The 25,943-nt window shown below is 35.3% G+C and overlaps 1 protein-coding gene across 1 annotated transcript in view; it reads right to left on the bottom strand.

Moving 5' to 3' along the window:
* Positions 1–4,344: 4,344 nt before the first annotated feature.
* Positions 4,345–25,943, bottom strand: part of LOC103036526 (calcium-binding protein 7) — a 53,473-nt gene continuing 31,874 nt past the window's right edge. Inside the window, exons 2-5 of the mRNA XM_022668436.2 lie at positions 11,416–11,559; positions 10,210–10,322; positions 8,556–8,706; positions 4,345–7,768 (exon numbers count right to left, since the gene is read on the bottom strand). Of these exons, the coding sequence (XP_022524157.1) occupies positions 7,638–7,768; positions 8,556–8,706; positions 10,210–10,322; positions 11,416–11,559 (539 nt within the window). The 3' untranslated portion in view covers positions 4,345–7,637. The remainder of the gene's footprint in view (positions 7,769–8,555; positions 8,707–10,209; positions 10,323–11,415; positions 11,560–25,943) is intronic.

Raw genomic sequence — 25,943 nt, 5'->3', positions numbered from 1 at the left:
TTATTATATGTATGCAAAAATAGTATACAGTATATAGCTATCATTAATAATCTAATTGTCCCATAATGAAAATCTATCACTTTACTTGGAGCACACAAAGACCTGTTATAATGCACTATAAGTGACTATAACTAATAGTATAATATTTACGACAAATATACTTCAATGATTCAATATATTTAGTGCACTATATACTGCTTGTTTATAATTTGGCAGCTTTTTTCAATCATAATGAATAATGCATAATTGTGCAAGCTGAGACTGAGTTTCTTGGTATTGACATATAACATGTTATAAACACAGCTATTAATGCATTACGATCACAATTCATAATTATTAATAATAAACATGGCTATGATTGGTTATACATTTTTATAACTACGTTTATGTATCGTGTTTATAATGCCTTATGAATGCATTATTATTATTTGTTATGGGTGTGTTTATAGAGTCTTATAAAGAAGACACTCGTAGAAAGGACTGGCTGTAGAAACTTAAGACTGGGATTCCCGCCATCTAGCTTTCAATCGATTGAGTGTAATGTTGTCATGTGACCACTAGATGGTACAGGCAGTGTCCCCATATGAGGCCAAGGGTCAATGTTAAAAAAATTAAGCATCATGGTGCAGAAAAGCAGAAATGCAGATATGTCCACATATGTGGACGCAAGGACTCAATACATTAAAACTGTAGCAATTGCTTGGAATTTTGAACTCTGCATTAATTGAACACACCCCGAGCTTTCAAGTAAAACAACCTTCTTATCAAGTAATTAAAATACTTCTCAGTACATCGATTCCTTATACAGAACCACATCAACATACAAACACTGTTCAGACTGGACCAATACACAAGAACAATCAGATTCAAATTCAGATTCAGATTCGGATTCAGTTATAGTTCTGTTACATTGTGCTTACATTACAGAAAAATGAAGCGTTTCTCATCTGGCCTTGTTGACACTGATTTGTGTGGAAACTGTTGGAATCAGGGACTGTGGGAAGTGCACCACGTGAATTTTTTACAGAGCTAGCAGCCAATCAGAGTGCAGAAATGACGAATATGAAATTAGCTGAACGTACTACTTGTTCATCGTAAAACGAAACTATACTGTACTTTTTAGCAATCTTTAGGCCAGTCATCATTGGTGCACTGTGCAGCTTAATTTAGGGCATGTCATGTATGTGGCTGTATGTGTCTTTGCTATCGTAACAACGGGAAAAGTACACCTTAAGACAATGTACTAATTCTCTTAACTAATAATAGGGTTTTTTTTTGGGGCGTAACATGAAATAAACTAGTCTTTTTGTCACTTGCCTCACATTTCCTTTAAAAACCAGTTGAGCTCTGATTTGGCAGATTGCTATTTTATTGCCGCAGCTACCTGGACATGTTCAAAACTTTTTCTGAGCACAGAAAACTGTCCTGCTCGTTCACACTCATTCATTCTGTTTTTATACATGTAGCTGCCAACAGGCACACGCTATGGGTTTGTGTGGGCAACAAGCTGGCGCGTAACTGTATTGACGATTCACTGCCAAGATAGCAATGAATGTTGGCTTCTGTCTAGGTTGTTGTCAGTCAGTGGAGCACCTGTTTTTTCAATTGCCGAAACACTGTACAAGCAATACACCAGAAATCTACCTTAACACCTAATTTTCAGCCCACCACGCCCATCAGCGTAGATACAGTGGCTTGCAAAAGTATTCATACCCCTGAATTTTTTTTTTACATTTTGTCAACATAAAACCACAAACTTAAATAAATTTTATAGAGAATTTAAGTGATGGACCAACACAAAGTACTGTAGCAAATAGTTGTGAAGTGAAATGAAATTGATGCATTATTACATTTTAAACATGTTTATAAAATAGAAATCTGAAAAGTGTGCAAAAGTATTCATCCCCCTTTACTCCGAATTAGCTAAATAATAAAATCCGGTGCAGATGCAGTCCATCTATCCAGACTTGAAAGCTGGCTCTAAGAAGTAATGATGTAGGGCGGTTGAATACTTTTGCACACTTTTTTTCAGATTTTAAATGTATGTATCATTTTTGTTCCTCTTCACAAATATGATAAATATATTTTGTTTTCGTTTATCAACTAAAATCTCAATAAAATACATTTACCTATGTTTAAGGGTTTAAGACATGAATAGAGAGTAGACTGTCGACAGGGTGTAAGATAGCAATGAGCATCATAGAAGCTTCCCTTATTACCTTGTTCTTTTTTTATGAATATTTTCCTACTCACTTTTTTAAGCAAACATTAGTGCCAGAATTCAAATTCACTTCACATCACTGTAATGTAAAAACACAACCCGGTAACACTTTATAATGACTTTCATTAATATAGCATTAAGTAATGATTAATATCTGTTATTTAATGTGAATATCCATGCTGATAAATATACAGGGGTTGGACAATGAAACTGAAACACCTGGTTTTAGAGCTCAATAATTTATTGTGGTGACGGACAGTTCTGGAGGAAACAGGAGAGTTGAGGTGCACATTGAATTCTGCCGTGATTTGATCAGCCGTGGTTTTATGTTTTTGGATACAATCCGGGTTAGCACCCGAACATCCCTTTCAGACAGCTTCCTCTTACAGCATCCACAGTTAATCCTGTTGGATGTGGTTGGTCCTTCTTGGTGGTATGCTGACATTACCCTGGACACTGTGGCTCTTAATGCATCACAAAGACTTGCTGTCTTGGTCACAGATGCGCCAGCAAGATGTGCACCAACAATTTGTCCTCTTTTGAACTCTGGTATGTCACCCATAATGTTGTGTGCATTGCAATATTTTGAGCAGAACTGTGCTCTTACCCTGCTAATTGAACCTTCACACTCTTACTGCTCTTACTGGTGCAATAATGTGCAATTAATGAAGATTGAACACCAGGCTGCTCCAATTTAGCCGTGAAACCTCCCACACTAAAATGACAGACAGGTGTTTCAGTTTCATTGTTCAACCCATATATTCAAATTCTGATTAGTTAAAAATATATTAAGGAAAGTTATCATTATTAAAGCGTTACCCACAACCCTGCTAGCCTTTCTGGATTTTATATACGTTTATAAATCATTTATAAATAGTTTATAAATAGTGATCCTGCCCTCAGACAGAGCTTTACTTATATATTGCATATTTCAAATATACCAGGCCATCCAGATTCACTAGTATACAATAACTGTGCTAAAAGTGAGCGTGTAGCTGCCTGTAGCTACTGGCTAATTCAGCCCCGGATCCACTAACCCCAGAACCCGGACATCATACAGAACCGGAGACAGAGCTACAGCTGTTCCATCTTCTATTACCATCGTTCTTACACACTTTTACACACCACAATAGTGAGGACACGCTTCACAAGTGATCGATTGGGACTCCAGTGGTGATTTACACTCTTATACGCTGTCAGTGGGTCACGCTGCACTTACAGTACATATATACATATATAACTTTCACAGCATCACTCAGAACCAGTCCAACTATCCTGCTGCTTCAACAATACCCTGATATATTTCATTCTATGGGTCTGTATATATTTGTGTATGAAACACTGTAATATACTGTAATATATCAAAACCATATTCAGCATGTAATTTAGGAGATACATAGTTTTGCTATGACTACAATGATCCCGTACAGAAATCAGTATATGGCAATACAAAGAGAATGTTAAAATATATGACATTGTGTATATTTTAGCACAGATGGAGTTCCCTCATATTCAACATAACTCTGTCACACGTTGAAATGTTTGATATACATGTATTTCAGCACAGTAATATATTAACAAATTTAAAAATATATACGTGAACATATGCACAGTACTAAATGTAGCATGTATATGTAAAAATATTTATGACAAAGAATGCTTGCTGAACAAAAACAACCTTAAATACCAAAAATACAACTTTACAGTTAAGAAGCGTGTGCTTGTAAATATGTGTCAGTAAAATATATATTTGCATCTATTCTACAAACAGTATATCATTTGAGTTTTTGTTTTGGTCAATTTATGTGATATATATATATTTATGCTTATACACAATCTTTGTTATAAGAAAGATATTTTATTTTACATGTACAATATATGGGTCATATACTGTAAATACAAATACATATATTTGTATTTACAGTATATGACCCATATATTGTACATGTAAAATAAAATATCTTTCTTATAACAAAGATTGTGTATAAGACTGAATGTGAATATATATATCAATATATTTGCTTATGTTGATACAGAATATAACTGAAATATGTGTATGTATATATATATATATATATATATATATATATATATATATATATATATATATATATGAGGGAACTTCCTTTTATAACATATTAATACATTTGAAATCTTTACATTGCCATATACTGTATATGCACAAATATCACATTTCTGTATGGGATCATTTTAATCTTAATAATATTTATGTATCTCCTACTTATATGGTTTTGTAAATGGTAGTATATTCCAGTATTATGTATACAAATATATATATACCCCTAGAAGTCATATTTTATTAATAATATATGCTTTGAAATATATGCCAAGTTTTTGATATATATGCTTATATCAGATTTCTTTACAGGGTATATATTACATATCACATTTTTCATTATATAATTTATCATTTTAGTACAATATATAATTAACATATGTTAAATATGAATGGAATATATTGCAATGTATTTTAAATATATTGCATTTTTTGGGGTATTGGGCAACTGTAGCAATTAATTATTAATTAAAAAGTCACAGTATTCCGTGTTCAGCCCACTCTTCTCATTATCTGACTCCATATATCCATATATTAATATGAAAACACATCAACAGTGCGAAGGTAAATATATGGGTAACGATGGGAAACAGATACTGTACATTAGGACATTAGAACTGACTGATAGCATTGATCGTTTTAAGAATTAAGCTTTAAAATGCATAGTGTTCCAGATGTAAATCAAATGCTGTTTGTATTCACATGGTTAACAGAGCGTCTCCTGAAGCAGACTCGGTTCTCCTGTTTATCTAGAACCAGGGAACCTGCGTTTGACCCTTTGTTGTTGTGAGTTTTGTATCTGTATCTCTGGTGGTTGTTGGTTTTATGTTGAATATTAAAGATATATATATTAAACATATGTTAAGTATCACTCCACATCTGGCTGGACTTGGGTCTAAAGTATTGCTGTTCATCTAGAAGTCCTGAGTTCATCTCCAGTGTTCCTCTTTTCCAGAACCTTCCTTTTTCTTTGTGTTATTTAGACCCTATAGGCATTTAGCTTAGATATACATATCGTATTTGAGGTATTGATTACTGGTATAACTGATATAACACTTGAATGACCCATTGTTGATGCCTTATAGATGCTTAACTGGAGTTCAACTAAAAGTTAAAAAAGCAACCAAATTCCTAGTTAAATATATATACTATTCTGGTAACACTTCCTATAGACCCTGTATTCATAATGCCTCATGAAAATGCATTTATAATGCATCATATGACATGCATAATACCTTATAATGACTGTAATAAGCCTGTATTTCAGTGCATAAGTACTTACAGCGGCAGGGTTCATTGGAAGTGTTACCGTTATTCTCTATTGAATGTAACCCAACCTTATACATAACACTAATTATACCATAATTAGGTCCAACCCTGCAATGTGATTGGCTGAGAGGTTTTTTATAAGTACCGCTATCAGCCGGTAATGCACTGTATTACTGTGCCACAAACAGTGCAGCTACAAACAGAGCAGCAATGGAACTATTTTAACTCTGCATTTCAGTTTGGACAAGAATACATATTGTTGAGTTTAGAATCTGGAGTGGCCCTACGGTCTAACTACCTGCTAAACAAGTGTAAGAAGATCATCGGTTTAGTTCCTAGCTTGGCCACGGCCCTCTATTGTTAATATAACTTTCCAGCCTGGGAGATCATGTGATGGGAAGGTTAATTAACAGTAAAATATTTGAGGGGGAAAAGCCACTGACTAAAAAAATAATTCTGAGTTTTTAGGACGAGAATGTGAGGTCTCCAATTCCATAAAATCCCTAACAAAATTTCTAACAGCTGGCTTATTGTCCAGTTGGTTAGTCTAAAGTTCTCCTACATCTCATTGCTTCTGCATTTCAGTTTGGGGAAGAATACATATTTTTAAGTTTAGAATCTTGAGTGGCCCTACGGTCTAACTGCCTGCTATATAAGTGTAAGGAGATCATCGGTTCAATTCTTAGCTAGGGCTCAACACTCCGTTGTGAAAATCCTTCCAGCCTGAGAGATCATGTGATGGAGATTTGCCACCGACTCAATCTTTTACACAATTTTAAATCAAATTCAGCAGATAATTTACACATGAGTTGAGCTCAAATCAATATATATTAATGAAACTTAAGCAAAGAAAATTTGTCAATTACTGAGTAACTCAAAAATGCTACTCAATCAGTTACTGTACCATTTTAAGTTGGCCTAATTCTGAGTTTGATTCTCGGTTGTCCCACCCACAGCTGAAATGCCCAATCCCTGACAAAAGTATTTGGTTTAGAATCTTGAGTGGCCCTACGGTCTAACTGCCTGCTAAACAAGTGTAAGGAGATCATCGGTTCAATTCCTAGCTAGGGTTCAGCACACTATTATCAAAATCTTGTGATTTGATAGGGAGGATCTAACATTTAGACACAAATCTAAATTATTTGAGGGGGGAGGAGCTACTGACTCAAAAAGAGATTCTAAATTTGTAGGAAAAGAAGACTATTCCTACAAAGTATTTTAAGCACTGGTTCAATTTGATCTCAAAGGGTCAACACCCAGTTCCCGGTCCTACACAAACAAGTTCCCCGAAAAAGGTCTGAAAGTCTCTCTCTACTTCCCAATTTCTTCCACTCAAACACAGACGTTACTTCAGGGCTGTAGCGCCCCCCTTTGGCAGTGTGGCGTATTACTATAATCTGCTCAGTGCAACAGGTAAGAACCCACAGTAATCGAGAAAAACGACACGTAACACACACTTTTACAACATGAGCATATCCTAAACAGCCCTTAGAGTCATGCAAATGGGTCAAAGTACACTGTATGGATACACTTTCAGGTTCGGTCCGAAAGACCGCCCTCGACTCCTTGGTCCGATTCTGTAGCACATCTTGTTCGGATGTGGTTTACTGATGGATGGATGCACAGCTGAGCTCTACAGGTGCTATTAGACTACTGTAAATCCATGCATCAATCATGCACTGAGGAGCAGGAGGATCCTTGAGGTTTCCATGCATCTCCAGAGTCCAACTAGGTCGAGCAGTAGAGTCTGAATCGTTTCTGGACCCACACGTCCAAATAACAGTGTGAATCTGATGAAACACTCGCTTCCTTTCGTTCTTTTTTGTTAAATTCCACATTCGATCTTTCGTTCAGGTCCTTCAGGTCTTCTTTCAGGTCTTTGAAGTTTTCATGGACGAGTTTTTAGCTGGTAGTAGAAGAAGAACAGAGTCTGGGTCACAGCACTGCCAGTTGATGTTGTTATTTGGACTCTTTAGTTTAAAATATGAGTTTTTTCTTTTTTTTTTGCCACTGTTGCTTCAGTCATTGGTTAGTGTTCACCATTCTCTGGTCTGTGATTGGGCGGCGCTGCTATTTCATGCCGCTGCGGAGCACCTGATTGGCTGCGATGAGCATAACGCTGATGATGAAAGCGATGGCGAAGGCGCAGATAAGGCTCTTCCTCACGCACGTCTGCTTCACCTGCTGGGTCGGACTCGACGCTGTGAAATGAGAGAAAGGACAAGATAGATGAAGACATGAAGAAAGGATAACAAGTGAAGAAGAGCTTCATTGTTCCACAGTGTTCATACAGTTAATGTGTGTTGCAAGTTGGTGGACATTGTTTCTAATAAAGTGGCCAGTGAATGGAAGTCAAGTAAAGTGACCAGTGTGTGGAAGTACAGGGACAATGTTTCTACTAATGCAGACAGTAGGTAAAAGTTGAGATGGTGTTTCCAGTAAAGTGGCCAGTGGTGGAAATTACAAGAAGAGTGTTTTTAATAAATCAAATGGCCAGTATGTGGACATACAGGGACAGTGTTTCTAATAAAATGGCCAGTAGGTGGACATACAGGGATGGTGGCCAGAGTTGTTAAATACTAAGATAGGGGTTTCTAATAAAATGGCCAGTAGGTGGACATATAGGGACAGTGTTTCTAATAAAATGGCCAGTATTTGGACAGACTGGGTTTCTAATAAAATAGCCAGTAGATGGACATACAGGGACAGTGTTTCTTTTAAAATGGCCAGTAGGTAGACGTACAGGGACAGTGTTTCTAATAAAATGGCCAGTAGGTGGACATATAGGAACTGTGGCCAGAGTTGTTAAGTACTAAGATAGGGATTTCTAATAAAGTGGCCACTTTGTGGACATACAGGGGCAGTGTTTCTAATAAAATGGCCAGTAGGTGGACATACAAGGACAGTGTATCTAATAAAGTGAAAGTACAATGTAGGTGTTAGATTTCGAATTCAGAAGCTCTCTAGTAGCTCTTTTTCAACTCTTACAGTCTATGTCCACTTGACAGTCCTCTGGGTTCTCGATGTGGTTCTCCTCCGTCATGATGATGTTCTCGATGTCTTTCATGGACAGGTGGTCACAGAAGGTGTCGTACAGGAGCCGCTTCAGTTCCTCCACCGTCAGCTTCTGCATGTCACACTGTAGAAAGACAAGAGCACCATTTTCCACGATTGCACTCTTTCAGACTAACACACCACCATGTGACGTTTTTGAATATACAGCTGTGTAAAAAGAATAAGAGACCACTTAAAAATGATGAGTTTCTTTGATTTTACCAAATTGAAACCCACTGGAATATAATCAAGAGGAAGATGGATGATCACAAGCCATCAAACCAAGCTGAACTGCTTGAATTTTTGCACCAGGAGTGAATAGCATAAAGTTATTCAAAAGCAGTGTGTAAGACTGGTGGAGGAGGAGAACATGATGCCAAGATGCATGAAAACTGTGATTAAAAAACAGGGTTATTCCACCAAATATTGACTTCTGAACTCCTAAAACTTTATGAATTTGAACTTGTTTTCTACAAATAAATGCTCTAAGTGACAAATGAATGTTGAGAAATCTTGCCCGTAGTTTATAGAATAAAACAACAATGTTCATTTTACTTAAACATAAATCTATAAATCGCAAAATCAGATTTTAAGGCTCAAACTTGCACCTGATAACTGACTAGGGTTAAGGTCAAATCATAGATTTTACCACAAATGGACCACTCCAGAGTTCATTTGGGGTCGACCTGCTCTCAATGGTCTTGGTGTGGTTGTTTTGGTCTAAATGTGAGAGTGAATTCTGTATCTATTTTTGCCCAAACAAACTGAATTACATGCAAAAATAAACCAGAGCCTATTAAACTGGACTACCGTATGTTTCGTACTATAAGGCCTGTAGCCTGCACGTTTTTAACGTATTAAAACAAGCTCAGGGTCCCTTAGTGTAGCGCTATTGAATTGCATTTACTTGCGCTGACAGCTAATGCTGCTGCACCCAGCCTTAGTGGAAATATAAAAATATAAGCTAACTGTAAATAAACGGAAACGCTTTACTAACCCAAATAAAGTTTTAAAGAGATAAATATGTGTAGATTAACATCCAGCATTTGTTTAACTTTAAAAGAAAATATTATTTTTAAGAATTACTTAGCTTAGCGACGAGACCTGCTGAATTAGAGGGAATTAGAAGGAAAACATGGCAACACCTTTGTCCCTTTCTAGTGTCGCATAATGTGCCTTATAATATGGAAATAGTCCAGAGAATAGAGCTTCATCCTTATAATCTTGTGCAATTTATAGTGCAAAAATATGGCAAAAAGTGCAGGTGTGTAAACTCTGTAAGCTAACTAACACTATGGTAAACCACTTTAAAAATACACCACAATTAACCCACATATACAGTAGATCCACGTTTCCACCGTCCTCAGTTTAAACCCTGGAGCAGAGCTGTGGATGCAATTTGCCAAGCACCTCTTTATTTGACTGCGTAATGAACGTTAAATTATAGAGTGAGTGGGTGGGTGTTGAAGTTCCTGATTTGGCCTGGTTGTGTGTGTGTGTGTGTGTGTGTGTGTGTGTGTGTGTGACAGCAGAGACACAGTCTGTGCCTGTTGTCAGTATTAATAAGAGTGAAGAGTCCGATAATCACCTTCCAGAAAACAGAGTCGAAATCGGTTCCGTTGAACTTGTCCGGCATCCCTGCAGCCGTGAGCTTCGGCCCCAGCAGCGTTACGAACTCCTCAAAATCCACCTGACCATCTCCTACAACCCAGAGAGAGAGAGAGATTAGCATTAGCATTACCTTAGCGTGTGTGTTGTGCTGGTGCAGTGCTGCTGGAGTTTTTAAACACTCCACTGAATTGTAATACAGCGTAATACAGGAGTTTCAGTTTAGTTCTCCAGCACTGAGGATGCTAACCCCGGCTAGCACTGCTAGAGAAGCATTAGCATTACCCACTAACTAAACTATGTGCTGGCTCTTTCGCCATACAGAGGTGAGTATATTAAAAAAAAAAAAAAAAAAAAAGCTACGAGGGACAAACTGCTAGAAACTGCTAATATCGCCCTGGCATTTTGGCATTTTACAGCACTTACGAGCGCTAACAGCTAATGCTGCTGCACCCAGCCTTAGTGGAAATCTAGACATCTAAGCTTACTGTAAATAAACGGAGCAGATCTACATTGCAGTGCTTAATTTTTACCCAGCATCCAAATAATACTGTGATGTGTTGCTTGATCGGTATCGTATTTTTAATGGTAATTACATTAAAGTTTAAGAGAGGGGCCTCCGAGTGGTGCAGAGGGATAAGTGCTGCCACTATGATTAGGAGATCACTGGTTCGAATCCTGGTCATGCAGCTTGCCATCAGCTGCCACAGCCCTGAGAGAGCACAATGGGTCTTGATCTCTCTGAGTGGGTACAGTAGATGGCGCTCTTTCCCCTCATCACTCCTAGGGTGATGTGGATCAGCACAAGGCTGCGTCTGTGAGCTGATGTATCAGAACCGAGTCGCTGCGCTTTCCTCCGAGTGTTAGCGCTGTGATGCTACTCGGTAATGCTGCATCAGCACCAGTTCAAAAAGAGGCGGAGTCTGACTTCACATGTATCAGAGGTCTTTACACTCTTTGTGTTGGGGCATCACTAGTGATAGCGGGAGCCCTGATGAGTGGGTTGGGTAATTGGCCGTGTAAATTGGAGAAAAAATGTGAAAAAAATTTGAAATAAAATGATATAAAAGTTATATATAGTTATTTAAAGTAGCTTTTATATGTTGTGTTGCGTTACAAGGTTAAAAATAAGTGTTTTTTTGAGTGTGAAGTTTTGATCAAGTGTATTTATCCAGGTTCTCCTCACCGTCCATGTCCAGTCTCTGGATGATGACCTCCAGCTCCACTTCATTGGGCATGTAGCCCAGAGAACGCATGGCCATGCCCAGCTCCTGCTTCGATATGAAGCCGTTCCCATCCCGATCAAACACCTTAAACGCCTCACGAATCTCTGAGGGAGACACACATACATAAACATATTTATTTACCTAATATAAATAATATAATTATACAATTATTCAAGCAAAAACTGAATGAAATTCAAGATTTAAATATTTAATGATTTTAAATACCCTAATTTGATGGAAATTAATGTTAAAAAGTGACATTCAAACCATAGCACAATTTTTAATTTACTTTAATTTACTTTACAGTGGATGATGCAGGACTGATCAACAGTTAACGAAAATGTTTAGTTTAGCAGCTATTGTAGCAAAGAGGGGGGGGAATCAGACCAGATACTGAAAGCAAAGGATCACTTTTGCCACTCTAAAATATGTAATATTATATAATTTTTCTCAATAAATAAATGAGCATGTTTTATATTTTTGTCTCATTTTGTAATAATTAAAATTTTTTGATAATGTTTTGGGTCACATTTACGCAGAAATGCTAAGAGAGGTTCACAAACTTTTAAGCACCACAGTATGTATAAAACTAACTAACATATTCGATTTAAAATATCTTATTAAAACTTTAATTAGGTTGAAGATGTACTGAAAATTGAATAAAAATTCTGCTGCTGTCCCGTGAAAAACAAGTATTTTCATTTTTGTCGATTTTAAATGTATTACATTTTTTTAAACAAACAAACTTTCCCTTACACTGTTTCAAAATTTCTTGATGTATGGACCAATAGAAATTCTCCAAAATGCCCTGACATAAACTATTTTTACATTGACTTCCATTGAAAGTTGAAAAGGTTTTATCTCTCTCCTGTAAAGTTACTGTTTTAAAGATACATGTTTTTCATTGGACATGTCACGGAACGACCCAGGCAGGGTGACGAGGAAAGCGGACACAAGCGCAGGTAAGGGCGATATAAATAAATAATTTATTAAATAAATAACAAAGAAACAAGGAAACGAGGAACAAGTAAACATGTAACAAAGAAACACAAATAACCAATAACAAACGAGTGATGATAATAATAAACAAATAAGGAATATATATACAAGGGAAATAAACTAGAAAATAAACAAGGCAATAAACTATAAACGTGAAAACAAGAAATAAACGAGAAACAAATGACTAAGGTTAAATACAGGGAACATGGAGCTAAACAAGAAACTAAACTAGACAAGGGGAACTAAACTAAGCAGGGCAAGGGAGAAAACAATAAAGGAAATAAAGGAAACTAGAAATATACACAAGAGATAAACAGAGGTAAAACAGAGCAAGGACTAGGGCTATGAAACGTGGTGAAACAACAGAGAGACAAAACAACAGGGGAAGGTGCAAAGACCGACGGAGGACAAGGTGGCAGAGGAGGGCTATTTATAGTAACATAAAACACACTAGAATTGGAAACACCTGGGGAAGGGGCGGAGCTACAAATGAGAAACACATGGTGGAAATCTACTGACAGGAGACACAGAGAGGCACAGGTCACGTGGGGAAGACACACAGAGACATGAGACAGGGCTAAGACGTGACAGGACAGCAATGTTTTACATTTTAACCCCAAAATGGATTTAAAAAAGTATTAAAACATACAGAAATTAAATTAAAATTTAGTAAAAAAAAAAAAGTAAATTAAGTTTTATTTAACTCTCCTGTTATGTTACAGGTCAAATTGACTTGTTTTAAAGCTTGAAGATAAAGTAAAAAAAAAAATGCTTGCCTTAATTAGTGTAATCAACATATATAACAATATAAAAATGGTTAATCTCACATATTTGCATTTGCATATTTGCAATGAAAGTTGCAATGTTACGTTTTAATGTTATGTAGAACTATTGTGTTTATATGTGGGTCTTTCAAACATAGTTCAAATAGAAGTAGTGAAACATTAAAAAAAAGTTAAAACACACATATATATATATATATGTATATTTTGTGAATGTGAATTATTCTAATTGAAGCATTACCTGTTAGAGGTAAGGAACACCATTGCACTAAAAATTGATAGAATAAATAGTAATTGAGTTAGTAATAAAATATTCAATTTTTTTTTTTAGGTTTCAGACATCTTTTTGCATAATTAAACATGCACATGACAGGATAACAGGAGGGTTAAACAAAAATTCAACATACTGCATATAAAAAAAATCTAATTTCAATAGACATTAGTCATAATGAAATACCTAGAAAGCTGTTATTTCTAGGAATAAACCCAATACAAGATGACTGCATGACTGATTGACTACCAAGCATTTTTGAGAGACTTTTACTGTTGAAAAAAAATATAAATACTGTCAGTAAAATGTGCATATATTCCTGAGGAAAAAGATCATAATTAGTTATAATGTATTAAATTCAGCGCAGTTAAAGTGTCACCTTCAGATGAAAGCTCTGTCAGACTGATGCCCCAATAGAATCACTCTATAATCCAAAGAGTGTTTAATATGCGCGAATGTTAAACAGCGTATGAGTGACATTATCAGCGGAGACAGATATTATAAAGATCACACATTACTGACTCTGAATGGGAGGATCAGCGTATTGTTTCAGCGTTGGCGCCGGTCCAAGTTAACGGCAGAAAAGCCGAGCGATGGGATTCCCGTAACATCCGTACCGATCCGTTAAAAGCCCGACCGGCCGTCTCATTTATATGCATTACCCATCATCACTCAGTCACATGCAATTTTCCACTTGTCAAGTCATAATGTCCAGATGATAATTAGGAAAAATGTGGCGGTGTTATGCTGTTAATGCACTGAGTTATAGATGGGGAATATGAAGTGGTGTATTAATGTACTGTAAAGAGCAGAGCCGAGAGCTGAGAGCCCAAACTATCACAACACTAAATCTGATGCTCTTCACTAAATACACACATTTATTACACGTTATAATCTTCTGTTTTATTAGATTTATTACACAGATACATCTGCTCAAGCTATTCTACAAGTTAAACAAACCAAAAGCATTTTCTGAGGCTGGAAGCTCTGATGAACTTATCCTGTGCAACAGAGGAATTCTTGCTCTTCCTTTCATAGGGTGCTCCTGATGAGTGCCAGTTTCACCATACCATTGATTGATGGTCTTTGCAGCTGCAAAGTCAAATAGAGTTCTCACAGAGTATTCACTGTGTACTTGTAACTCTACCTCTTCACTACTTTTCAACTGATGCTCTCAAACACTTTATTAAGAGACAAAAAACGCAAGTAATAAATGAATTAACTCTTGATGAGTTCAGCACAGCTGTTAACTGAAAGCCTGAATTCCAGGTGATTCTACCTCATAAAGCTGCCTGAGAAAATGTGCAAATGAACAAGATGTGCAAAACTGTCATCTAATCAAGAAGTGTCTAAAATATAAAATATATTCTGGTTTGCTTAACACTTTTTTGTTCACTAAATAATTCCATATGTTCTTCTTCATAGTTGCAGAACATTTTGTAAATAATTAAAAAGTTTAAAATGTAAAGTTAAGCTTTAGTTAAATTCAATTCAAAACTAAAATGCTTGTTTTACTCACCTGGCTTAGGTTAAAACTACATTCAAATATATATATATATATATACACATATGAAATATATTCAAAACTAAATAAAAATAAGTTTAAACTATTTTTTCAAACTAAGCCTACTAAAACATGTTTAAAATAGAAATAGGAAGTGCATTAAAACTAAAAGTGCTTTATAACAAATATATTGAGAAATGAACTTTAGTTTGAATATATAGTGTAGAACCTGAACAAAATGACTTGTTTTAAAAGTATTTTCAAAACCATTATTGGGTTATATATTATAGATATATCTATAATATATATATAGATCTATCTATCTATCTAAAAGTACATTTAATTTTGAAAAAGTGTTTAAAATTGCATTAATTGTAGAATATATTTAAAAGAAAACTATAAAAAAAACTCAAACATTACACACAACTAACAGGCATTAAATACTGTATATACAGAACACAATTTTTGGTTTAAAGTATTTTTGGTATTTAACACGTGTATTTAAATTATGTTTAAAATCAAAACTGGAATCAAAATATATTTTAAACTAAATTTTTAAAACATAAACTTTAGTGTAAAGTTTAGTTTAAAATGCCTCCTCAGTTTAGAGCTACAGGTATTAATGTTATGCTATAAGAAAAGAGCAGAACCTGATTATTATTATTTGCTGTGAAAAATGACTCAATATTAAAGTGTAATTTAATGAGTGGTGCTGTCGGTGCTCCAGACTGCAGTACAGCAGAAGAAGAAACCTGTAGCAGACGGAGCTTCATTAACATGCAGGAAGATTCGCTGCCTTTGAACAGTGACAGGAAGCTGTTTAATTGCGCACAATGAATATTTTACAGGAAGCAGAATCTCAAGTAACTGATACACAGATGTAAAACAAGATACATGATATTTTACTAGCGGAAGTGACTGATTTAAAACATTGAGGAAAATTGGTTGAAAACTGAGGTTGAAAAGTTCCAAGCATGCATGAAACATCTGGCAAGCGAGGTTGTTTGAACCATAATGAACGATAATGAAAAATAACTAAATAAAATGTTTCTCTGGTGAGCTTTTGATTACATGCCTCCCCTGTCTCTCTCTTTCTCTCTGTTGCACTCGGTGTGACTTTAGTTTCCACCCGTTCTCGTTGTTTCACCTGTTCTTGGGCTCCCTATCTCCTTATAAGGGCGTTTTTTTTCCCCGGCCGTGTCCCAATTCACTAGCCGGGGCAGCTGTAGTGTATTGGTCGCGACACTGAAGACACGGGTTCGATCCCGCGTCGAAGGAGAGGTGTGTTTATTTATTTATTTATTCCTTTTTTCTTGGGTTTACCTGCTTTGAGATCAACTGTTCTGCAATTGGGTTCAACAACCCTCTGGGCTTGAGAGCTACTTGTCTGTAGCACTCCATCCCACCATTACACTTCATTACATTTAATTTTACAAAGCAGATTTTTTTTGTGGCCACCACATAATGGGCAGCTACTGTCTTTGCAGGTCCTAAAAGAGACCATTTATATCCCTAAATCAAATCTACTTACTTATCTCCATACTTCTCTCATACGTCTCCCACGACCCTGAGCTGAGTAAAGCTCTTCCATTTATTTACAGTAAGAATACGTTTCCAACATTTTGTCTAAGGATACAAAATGAAGGATGTTTTCAATGAAGTTTCTCCAGCACTAAGGCTGGGTGCAGCAGTATTAGCATTAGCCGCTAACCGCAGCACTAGCGGGGCGTACATTTCCCTAGATAAAGCTGGACTACAATCTGAATACTCGCCTCTGAACGAAAGAAGAAAGAGCTAGTGCTGTGGTTAGAAGCTAATGCTAATGCTGCTGCACCCAGCCTTAATGCTGGAGAAACTTAAACACTGAAAACGTATAAACTCACCCTTATAATGCTGTACTTTAGTGAAGTGGCTTTACTGCTCCTTATAATACCAGACTGGTAGAATTCATAACACATAAGGTGCACCAGATTATAAGGTGCACTGTTGATTTGTGGGAAAATTAATGAATTTTAAGTGCGCCTTATAGTCTGAAAAATATGGTAATAGGCTATAATCATGTAATCAACCAATCAATCAATCAATCAACCTTTATTTTGACTCGGAAGTACATTGAGAGTGACCTTCATTTTCAATGTAGCCGAGCAATTACAAAAAAACTACATAAATACAAAAAAACTACATGAAATAATTTTAAAATAATACTAAATTAAAGATCAAAATGGATCAAAATTAAAATAAGTATGAATTAATAAATAATGATAGTAAAATAGTAATACAACTTGGTTTAATTGAAAAGAAATTTAAATCAGAAGAAGATAAGATTAATACGACAAAAAATATTTAAAATTAAGCTAAAATGAACTTTTACATAGTATAATAAAAAATACATAAAAAATAATAATAAAAATAAGAAGAAAAGAAACTAATCAAAATAAGTTAAAAAAAAAGTGAATGAGAAGAGAATGTACAGCACAATAAAAATATAATGCATAAACCCTTCTAAGGGTGAAACAAAGAGACAATAGACCATCTACAGAGAGAATCCCCACTCTCGCTCTCTCTCTCTCGTTCTCTCATTTTTCCACCTCAGGTGTTTTATTTCTCAGTGATTGTGTTAGGCAGTCATTGCTATTGAAATCCTGCAGCGTTTGGCAGAGCTCCAGCTGCTTTCCCTGCTGTGCGCTGCATTCGCGTCCGCCAGCTCTCGCGTCCGCCAGCTCTCGCGCTTTGTAAACGGCTGTGAGTGAGGAAAGCCCTGCGATTTCATTCACTCTGCAAACACTTCAGCTCTCTCCAGCTGAGCTGACCACGTACACACTCACACACACATGTACTGCATGCATACTCTTACACACTCTGACTCCAGGTGATACGAGTGAATCTGTGCATCATTGTGGAACATGAAATACAGTAGTATGGTGTCCCATGACTTTTGCCATGTCCCATGGAAGCTTATGAACGCTGCACTGACCTGTGGGATGGGTCGATGGGGTCTAATGCATTGATTGTGATTATTAAGAATTTTGCAAGGGTCGCTTATTGCTGTCTATATGCATAGACGATTCTAGCCATCAATTGCTTCAACATGCAGCTTGATTTGTATTGTGTGTCAGTGTGCCTTTGCTATCATAACGACGGGAAAAGTACACCTTGTGCAGCTCGAAATACGCAAAAGGCACATACAAATTCTCTTAGGGTGTTTTCACACCAGCACTAATTGGTCCAGTTATTTGGTCTCGATGCGACCAGACTATCAAATATACTCCTTTTATTTGAGCTAAATTGCTCAAATCACTCAAATAAAGGTGCAGTCTATTCTGATAAACATGAACATATACATATAAAAGAATGAGACACTGTGGTCCACTGTGTCCAAACACTGTGTTTGAAAGCGCATTGTTTCAGCGTTCAGTGTTAAAGCAGTTATTCGCGCTTTTTTGTATATGTATATTTACTTTCACGCCAGACAGCACTGACCAATCAGAGGAGACGATGTGATCGCGTGCTTTATTGGTGCATATTTTGGTGTATTTAGGTTTTTGCCTGTGTGAAACCAAACCAAACAAATGGAAAAACGCTCCCCAGGAGTAAAGGCATAAAGTTATCCAAAAAAGCAGTGTGTAAGACTGGTGGAGGAGAAAATGATGCCAAGATGCATGAAAACTGTGATTAAAAACCAGGATTATTCCACCAAATATTGATTTCTGAACTCTTAAAACTCTCATATGAATATAAACTTGTTTTCTGAAAGCTCTGCATCTTTTTTTTTTTTTTGTTATTTCAGCCATTTCTCATTTTCTGCAAATAAATGTTCTAAATGACCATATTTTTATTTAGAATTTGGGAGAAATGTTGTCTGTAGTTTATAGAACAAAACAATAATGTTCATTTTACTCAAACATAAACCTAAAAATAACAAAATCAGAGAAACTGATTCAGAAACTAAAGTGGTCTCTTTTTTTTTTTTCCAGAGCTGTACAACTCAATACAAATTTCACCCATATAACTCACTTTAGAACAGTTCATACATCTCCTAAATCTATTCACTAATTCACTACAGCCCGAGCCCTCCTGAAATGAGTCACATGACCCTCATATACTGTAGCTCTGAGTGTAGTTAATGGCTAAAGTACTAAAATAGACTTTAAACACAGAGAGAAAGAAGAAGAGAGAAGAAGTTCTGTTCAAAGAAAACTAATTAATCTTTCTGCAGAATTCCATTTCTCTTCTTAAAGAGAGAGAGAGAAAGAGAGAGAGAGAGAGAGAGAGAGAAAGCGCTCAGCACAGAGATTAAACCCACCGTCAGAATCGCTGCTCTTAATCGCTACCCAGAGACAGACACAGCCTCGGCCATTCTTCTACATCCCCACCTCTATACACAGATAACAGCTCATCCTCACTCCATATATATCATCTCCCTGAGAGCAGATCCACCGGGAATAGATAACATACACTAACCCACTACACTGCACTATACTACAGTCTGTATATTCATCCATTCATTCATCCATCCATTCATCCATTCATCCATTCATTTACCCATGTAGTCTCTTTGCATTGACTGGTTTATTAATTTATTCATCCATTTAACCCCTCTATGTATTCATTTAATCATCTAACCACACACATTTTTTATCAATTAATTGATCAATGAATGAATGAATAAATGAATAAATGAGTGAATGCATGAATGAATCAATGAATAATTTATCTATTGCATGTTTTACTTACATTTACATTCATCCATACATTCCTCTGTGGTCACATTAATTAATTTTTTAATAGATTCAGTAATTTACCTATCCACACTTTCTTTCATTCATCCATATATCAAGTAATCTATGCATTCATTAACTCATTCATCCACACTTTCATTCATGCATTCATTCATTTACCCATACATTCATTTCATTATGCAATCATTCATTATTGATCCACATTTTTCTCTGTAAATTCATTTATTCATTCATTCTTCTATGCAGTCTATTAATGCATTGACTGGTTTATTAATTTATTCATCTATTCATCTATCCACACTCTTATCCATTTATTATTCTATGCTGTCATTTAATAATCTAACCACACATTTATTAAATTATATAATCAATCAATCTATCAATCAATCAATCAGTTAGTCAGTCAGTCAGTCAGTCACTCAATCGATTAGTTGGTTACATGAATGAATGAATGAATGAATGAGTAAATGAATGAATGAATGAATGAATGAGTAAATGAATGAATGAATGAATGAGTAAATGAATTAATTAATTAATGAGTCAATGAATGAACGAATAAATGAGTAAATGAATGAATGAGTAAATGAATGAATGAATAAATGAGTAAATGAATGAATGAGTAAATGAATGAATGAATGAGTAAATGAATGAATTAATGAATAAATGAATGAATGAGTAAATGAATGAATGAATGAATGAATGAGTGAATGAATGAATGAATGAGTGAATGAATGAATGAGTAAATGAATAAATGAATGAATGAGTAAATGAATGAATGAATGAGCAAATGAATGAATGAATGGATGGATGAATGGGTAAATGAATGAATGAATGAATGAATGAATGAGTAAATAAATAAATGAATGAATGGGTGAATGAATGAATGAATGAATGTATAAATGAATGAATGTATGTATAAATGAATGAATGAATGAATGAATGAATGAATGCAAGGTTAAACAAATTAAACAAATACATTTATCAATATATTTACTGTATCAAATCTCTTATTGATGTATACATTTGAGCACATTGCAACATGATTATTTTATCAAGTAATTAAGGTCTTTGTTCATTATGTATTGTTTTATTCATTATTTGCCTCGTTGTTTAAGCCTTTTTAGTACAAGCCCTGTATTTATCCAACCATTCCTTCTTTTGTTAAACATATTAGTCTGTTATCAAATATATATATATATATATATATATATATATATATATATATATATATATATATATATATATATATATATATATATATATGTGTAATAGAAAAATATAATTTATTTACTACATTTACTGCATTATTTACTACGATTATTTCTTTTATTGTAGATGATTATGGCTTACAGACAATAAAAACTCAAAAATCAGTCTCTAAGAAAATCACAACATTATCTAAGAACCATGGATATTTTTGGCAAACAGGGCATGTGCCATGTCCTGCTGGAAAATGAAATCCTACTTTTCATATATTTATATATATATATAACTATTCAAGGTTAGTGTTAATGTGAGTAGACTGAATTATACAGATTCAGAAATCTGTACTTCATAGTGAGTCAGGTTTTAAGCAGCGCTCGGATTTGGGCTCAGTGGTTCTGATCTGAGGCTCTGAGAGGAGCATTACCCCTTTTCTTTCTCTATCTGCTCTCAGCATACTGCTGACTCCAGTGCTGTCTGTCTGTCTGTCTATCTGCCTGCCTGCCTGTCTGTCTGTCTGTACTGATGCATTGGTTCTTGTTCAGTTTAGTCTTCTTTAAACATCCAGAGGGTTTGGAAAAGCCTTATGTTGGCTGTGTGAGCCCCCCGGCCCACCGGCTCTGCTGTCCTGGATACACTGCGTGTGTGTGTGTGTTTGTGTGTGTGTGTGTGTGTGTTTGATGTGTAAAGGTTTACACACACTTCAAAGCCACGGTGGGCTCGGGGGGCGGGGCTGTGGGAGCATTAGCAGCACATCTCAACAGAATAAACCTTCAGCTGAACCTACTGCACTGTGTGGTCTCAGCAGTAAAAGTGTAAGTAAAGCCACTGCTCTTTCCAACCCTAGTGAAAAAAAATAGATTAAAAATATACTAAGCATTATTATAAAGCTATAGTGCACTAAAGTGTTCTTGTAGCCACATTATTTTTAATCAGTATATTTAAAGAGTGATAAAATATGGAACAACTTTTTTTTAACTTATTATACTTTAATTACAGTATAAAAAATAGTACAAAAGTATATAAATAAAAATATACTTAAGTGACATTTAAACATAGTACTTCATGTATGTAACCTCATATTTTAAAAATGCTTACAGTAAAATGTATTATAATACATGTAATTACAGATTATTATAACTGTATCACTATTAATTGTACACCAGGTATATTAGAAATGTACTAAGAATTGATGTTAAATATATTTGTATTAGAGTACAAATATACATGCTTCTTGTTCCTGTCTTTTGTAAGTAGCACACTTCTACTATACTTCATAAAAATATATTTTAATATACTGTATTACAATTTTTAGCATGTTACAAATTTACTTTAAATTTTATAAATGTAGCAATTTAATTAACTTTCTAAAAAGTCACATGATACATTGTACTTTAAGTGAACTACTGTAAGAGCTGTTTTTAACACACTTTGCTAAAAATGTACAAAAGTATATTTGGAAATATATATTTTGGAAGTATATTGAATCACATTAAACTAAAAGTGTACTTCATAGCAGTCTACTTATTTAAAATACACTATATTGTACTTTTTATAAAACATGATCAAAGTTAAGTTTCAAAAATTTAATAAAAGCATAATATTAATGTACTTTTAATATATTTTAAGTAAGTACATAAATCTGTCAGTATATTTACAGCATACTTAGACATCCTCCCCCTAACTCCAGGAGGGTGAAGACTAGCACATGCCTCCTCCGATACATGTGAAGTCAGACTCCGCCTCTTTTTGAACTGCTGCTGATAGCTGTAGCATTGCCGAGTAGCATCACAGCGCTAACACTCGGAGGAAAGCGCAGCGACTCGGTTCTGATACATCAGCTCACAGATGCAGCCTTGTGCTGATCGACATCACCCTAGGAGTGATGGAGGGGAAAGAGTGCCATATACTGTACTGTACCCACCCAGAGAGAGCAAGGCCAATTGTGCTCTCTCAGGGCTCCTCCGGCAGCTGATGGCAAGCTGCATGACTGGGATTCGAACCAGCGATCTCCTGATCATAGTGGCAGTGCCTTAGGCCGTTGTAGACAGAGCTTAGAAAGTAGCTGAAAGCATTTATTAGAAAATAAAGATAGAAAATTCTTTTCTTTAAATTATTTATGGGAAATATTGACGAGAAAGAAGTCAATGCATCATTAAGTGAATTAAACACACTGTTTACCTGCTTCAGTGAACACACACACACACACACACACATCATTTCTCCGTACTGTGAAAGGGATCATTATTCACATTCTACACCACTTCTAATGACTCTCTGCACACTTCACACTGCTGGAACCCTAACAGACTCTAATGATATTTTAGTATCTATAATAAAAAAATGTGTTGAGAGGCACAGTGTCATTAACTGATTTTATGTCTGTTTACGGCTTAATATATCACTATACTTAACCCTTTGAACTCAAGGCTGTTTTGGTGTGTTTTTTCTCAGTTTTTGTTTTCAGTTCCTCTTTCAGGTCTTATAACACAGTAATTATGTCAGACAGACACATGCTCTGATCTCTTTTACTCCAGAAGACATACGGCTGCTCAAAAATATACAAAAATATAAAATTTTACCAAGCGCCTGTTTTTTTTCTTAACTTATTTTTGAATGTGTAGACTTTAAATATATTCACACCTAAGATATCTTTTCAAAAATGGTTAGACTAGAGTGTTTATGAGTTGAAAGCATAAGAATATTGATGATAGTTCATTACATGGATTATTTTTCTTGATAATCACACCTCTAGGATACATGTAGATACTAAAAACCGGACACTCAGAGCAGCCTATGACTTTCAGTATTTTAATCAGGAAACACAAAGAAAAAAAAAAAAAAATATATATATATATATATATATATATACAAAAATGTAAACTTTTTTTCTCTAAATAAATAAAAATGTTCAGTGCAAAATAACTACTTAGTAAAAATGTGCAAGTAAAATAGAAACTATATAAAGTAGTGCGCACACCATACCTAGCTTTAGTTTGAGTAAAGCAGGTAGTTTCACACTTTTTCTGTGGACACTTTTGAGTCTTTATTTACTGATATTATTTGGTTTGAAACATCATATAAATATGTTTGAAGCACTAAAGGTAAATAATATTGGTTGGGGAAGGAGATTTTTCACTTTTTAGGTGTTTTTCTCAATGGGTTTCTTGTAGATTTAGCTTTACTGCACTGGGATGTTGTCACTGTTTTTAGAAAGAGTAAGCTCCGCCCTTTCTAACCATATATGGATTATGTTTATGTGTGAAGGGATTCCTGAGTAATTAAGCTGAGAACACAAGGTGCGACTTTGGATGGAAAATCCGTCCAAAGGGTTCTAAGGGTTAACTTACTCTTTCTAAAAATAGTGATCACACCCCAGTGCAGTAAAGCTAAATCTACAAGAAACCCATTGAGAAAAACACCTAAAAAGTGAAAAATCTCCTTCCCCAACCAATATTATTTACCTTTAGTGCTTCAAACTTATTTATATGATGTTTCAAACCAAATAATATCAGTAAATAAAGACTCAAAAGTGTCCACAGAAAGTGGACACTACCTGCTTTACTCAAACTAAAGCTAGGTATGATGTGCGCACTACTTTATATAGTTTTATATATTATTTTACTTGCACATTTTTACTAAGCAGTCATTTTGCACTAAACATTATTTTTATTTATTTAGACTGAAAAGTTTACATTTTTGTATATATATATATATATATGTTTTCTTTGTGTTTCCTGATTAAAATACTGAAAGGCATAGGCTGCTCTGAGTGTCAGATTTTTAGTAACTACATGTATCCTAGAGGTGTGATTATTGATTATCAAGAAAAATAACTCCACCTGATGCTGTTTCTCCATGTATTTTATCAAAGTAATAATTAATAAACCATGTAATGAACTATTATCATTAATATTCTTATGATTTCAACTCATAAACACTCTAGTCTAACTCTAGTCATTTTTGAAAAGATATCTTAGGTGTGAATATATTTAAAGTCTATACATTCAAAAATAAGTAAAAAAAAAAAAAAAAAGGCGCTTGGTAAAATTTTGACCTGAACATGATCAGTTCCAGGAAAATATAACAATTCTGCTTCCTTTTACATTTTAAATGATTATATTTTTGAGCAGCCGTATGTCTTCTGGAGTAAAAGAGATCAGAGCATGTGTCTGTCTGATATAATCACTGTGTTATAAGACCTGAAAGAGAACCAAAACAGTCTAGAGTTCAAAGGGTTAAGTACCTGTAGGACTGGGTAAGTATGTACTGGTTCATCCAGAGAAGTTACACTGTAAGTAAAGGGAACTTACCCTCTAAAACGCGAGCTGTATTATAAAGCGTTACCAAAAATAATAACTGAAATAATGGTGAACTATGACTAATACAACAGCAAACCATGAACTCTGAGGAGAACGGGAGCTAGAAACCAATGGCAACAGATGGATTTTTGATGGAGCAACAGCCTCTACCCTACATTATCTCCATATCTCTCAGCATGTCCAGCACAGCGGAGAATCCACTCACTCTTTATGTAATGCGCTTAAAAAAAAATCAACGCCTTCAAAAACACCCTTAACCCATTGCGTGTTTGTATGAGTGTGTGTGTGTGTGTGTGTGTGTGTGTTCTCCACACTATTTTTAAACATCTGTGGCAGCCTTAATCCATCTTGTGTGCTGCAAGGGTCTACTGGCATGCCCAACACTTCTGAATATGGCTGTAAATTTATTTTAACAAGACTCTGGAGTATTCAGATTCAGGTATTAAGCTCAGAGCTGGACTGCTGGTTCAATTCCCCCGATGCCTCTGAGGAGGCCGGATCACATACAGTTCTGAGAGGGAAATTGAAGGTAGACCGTTTTTTTTTTGTTTGTTTGTTTTTTTACTCTGTAGTCGATTAAATGAAGGTGTTTATGCATTCAGCTAATTCAGTGAACTGCTTATGCTTATTTGAGGTCAAATACCTGGCGCAAGGCATGTCATGATGCT

The sequence above is a fragment of the Astyanax mexicanus genome, chromosome 22 (genome assembly GCF_023375975.1).
Source record: "Astyanax mexicanus isolate ESR-SI-001 chromosome 22, AstMex3_surface, whole genome shotgun sequence".
NCBI classification, from domain to species: Eukaryota; Metazoa; Chordata; class Actinopteri; order Characiformes; family Acestrorhamphidae; genus Astyanax; species Astyanax mexicanus.
Note: the sequence above shows the minus strand (reverse complement) of the source record. Positions and strands in the feature narration are given on the sequence as shown.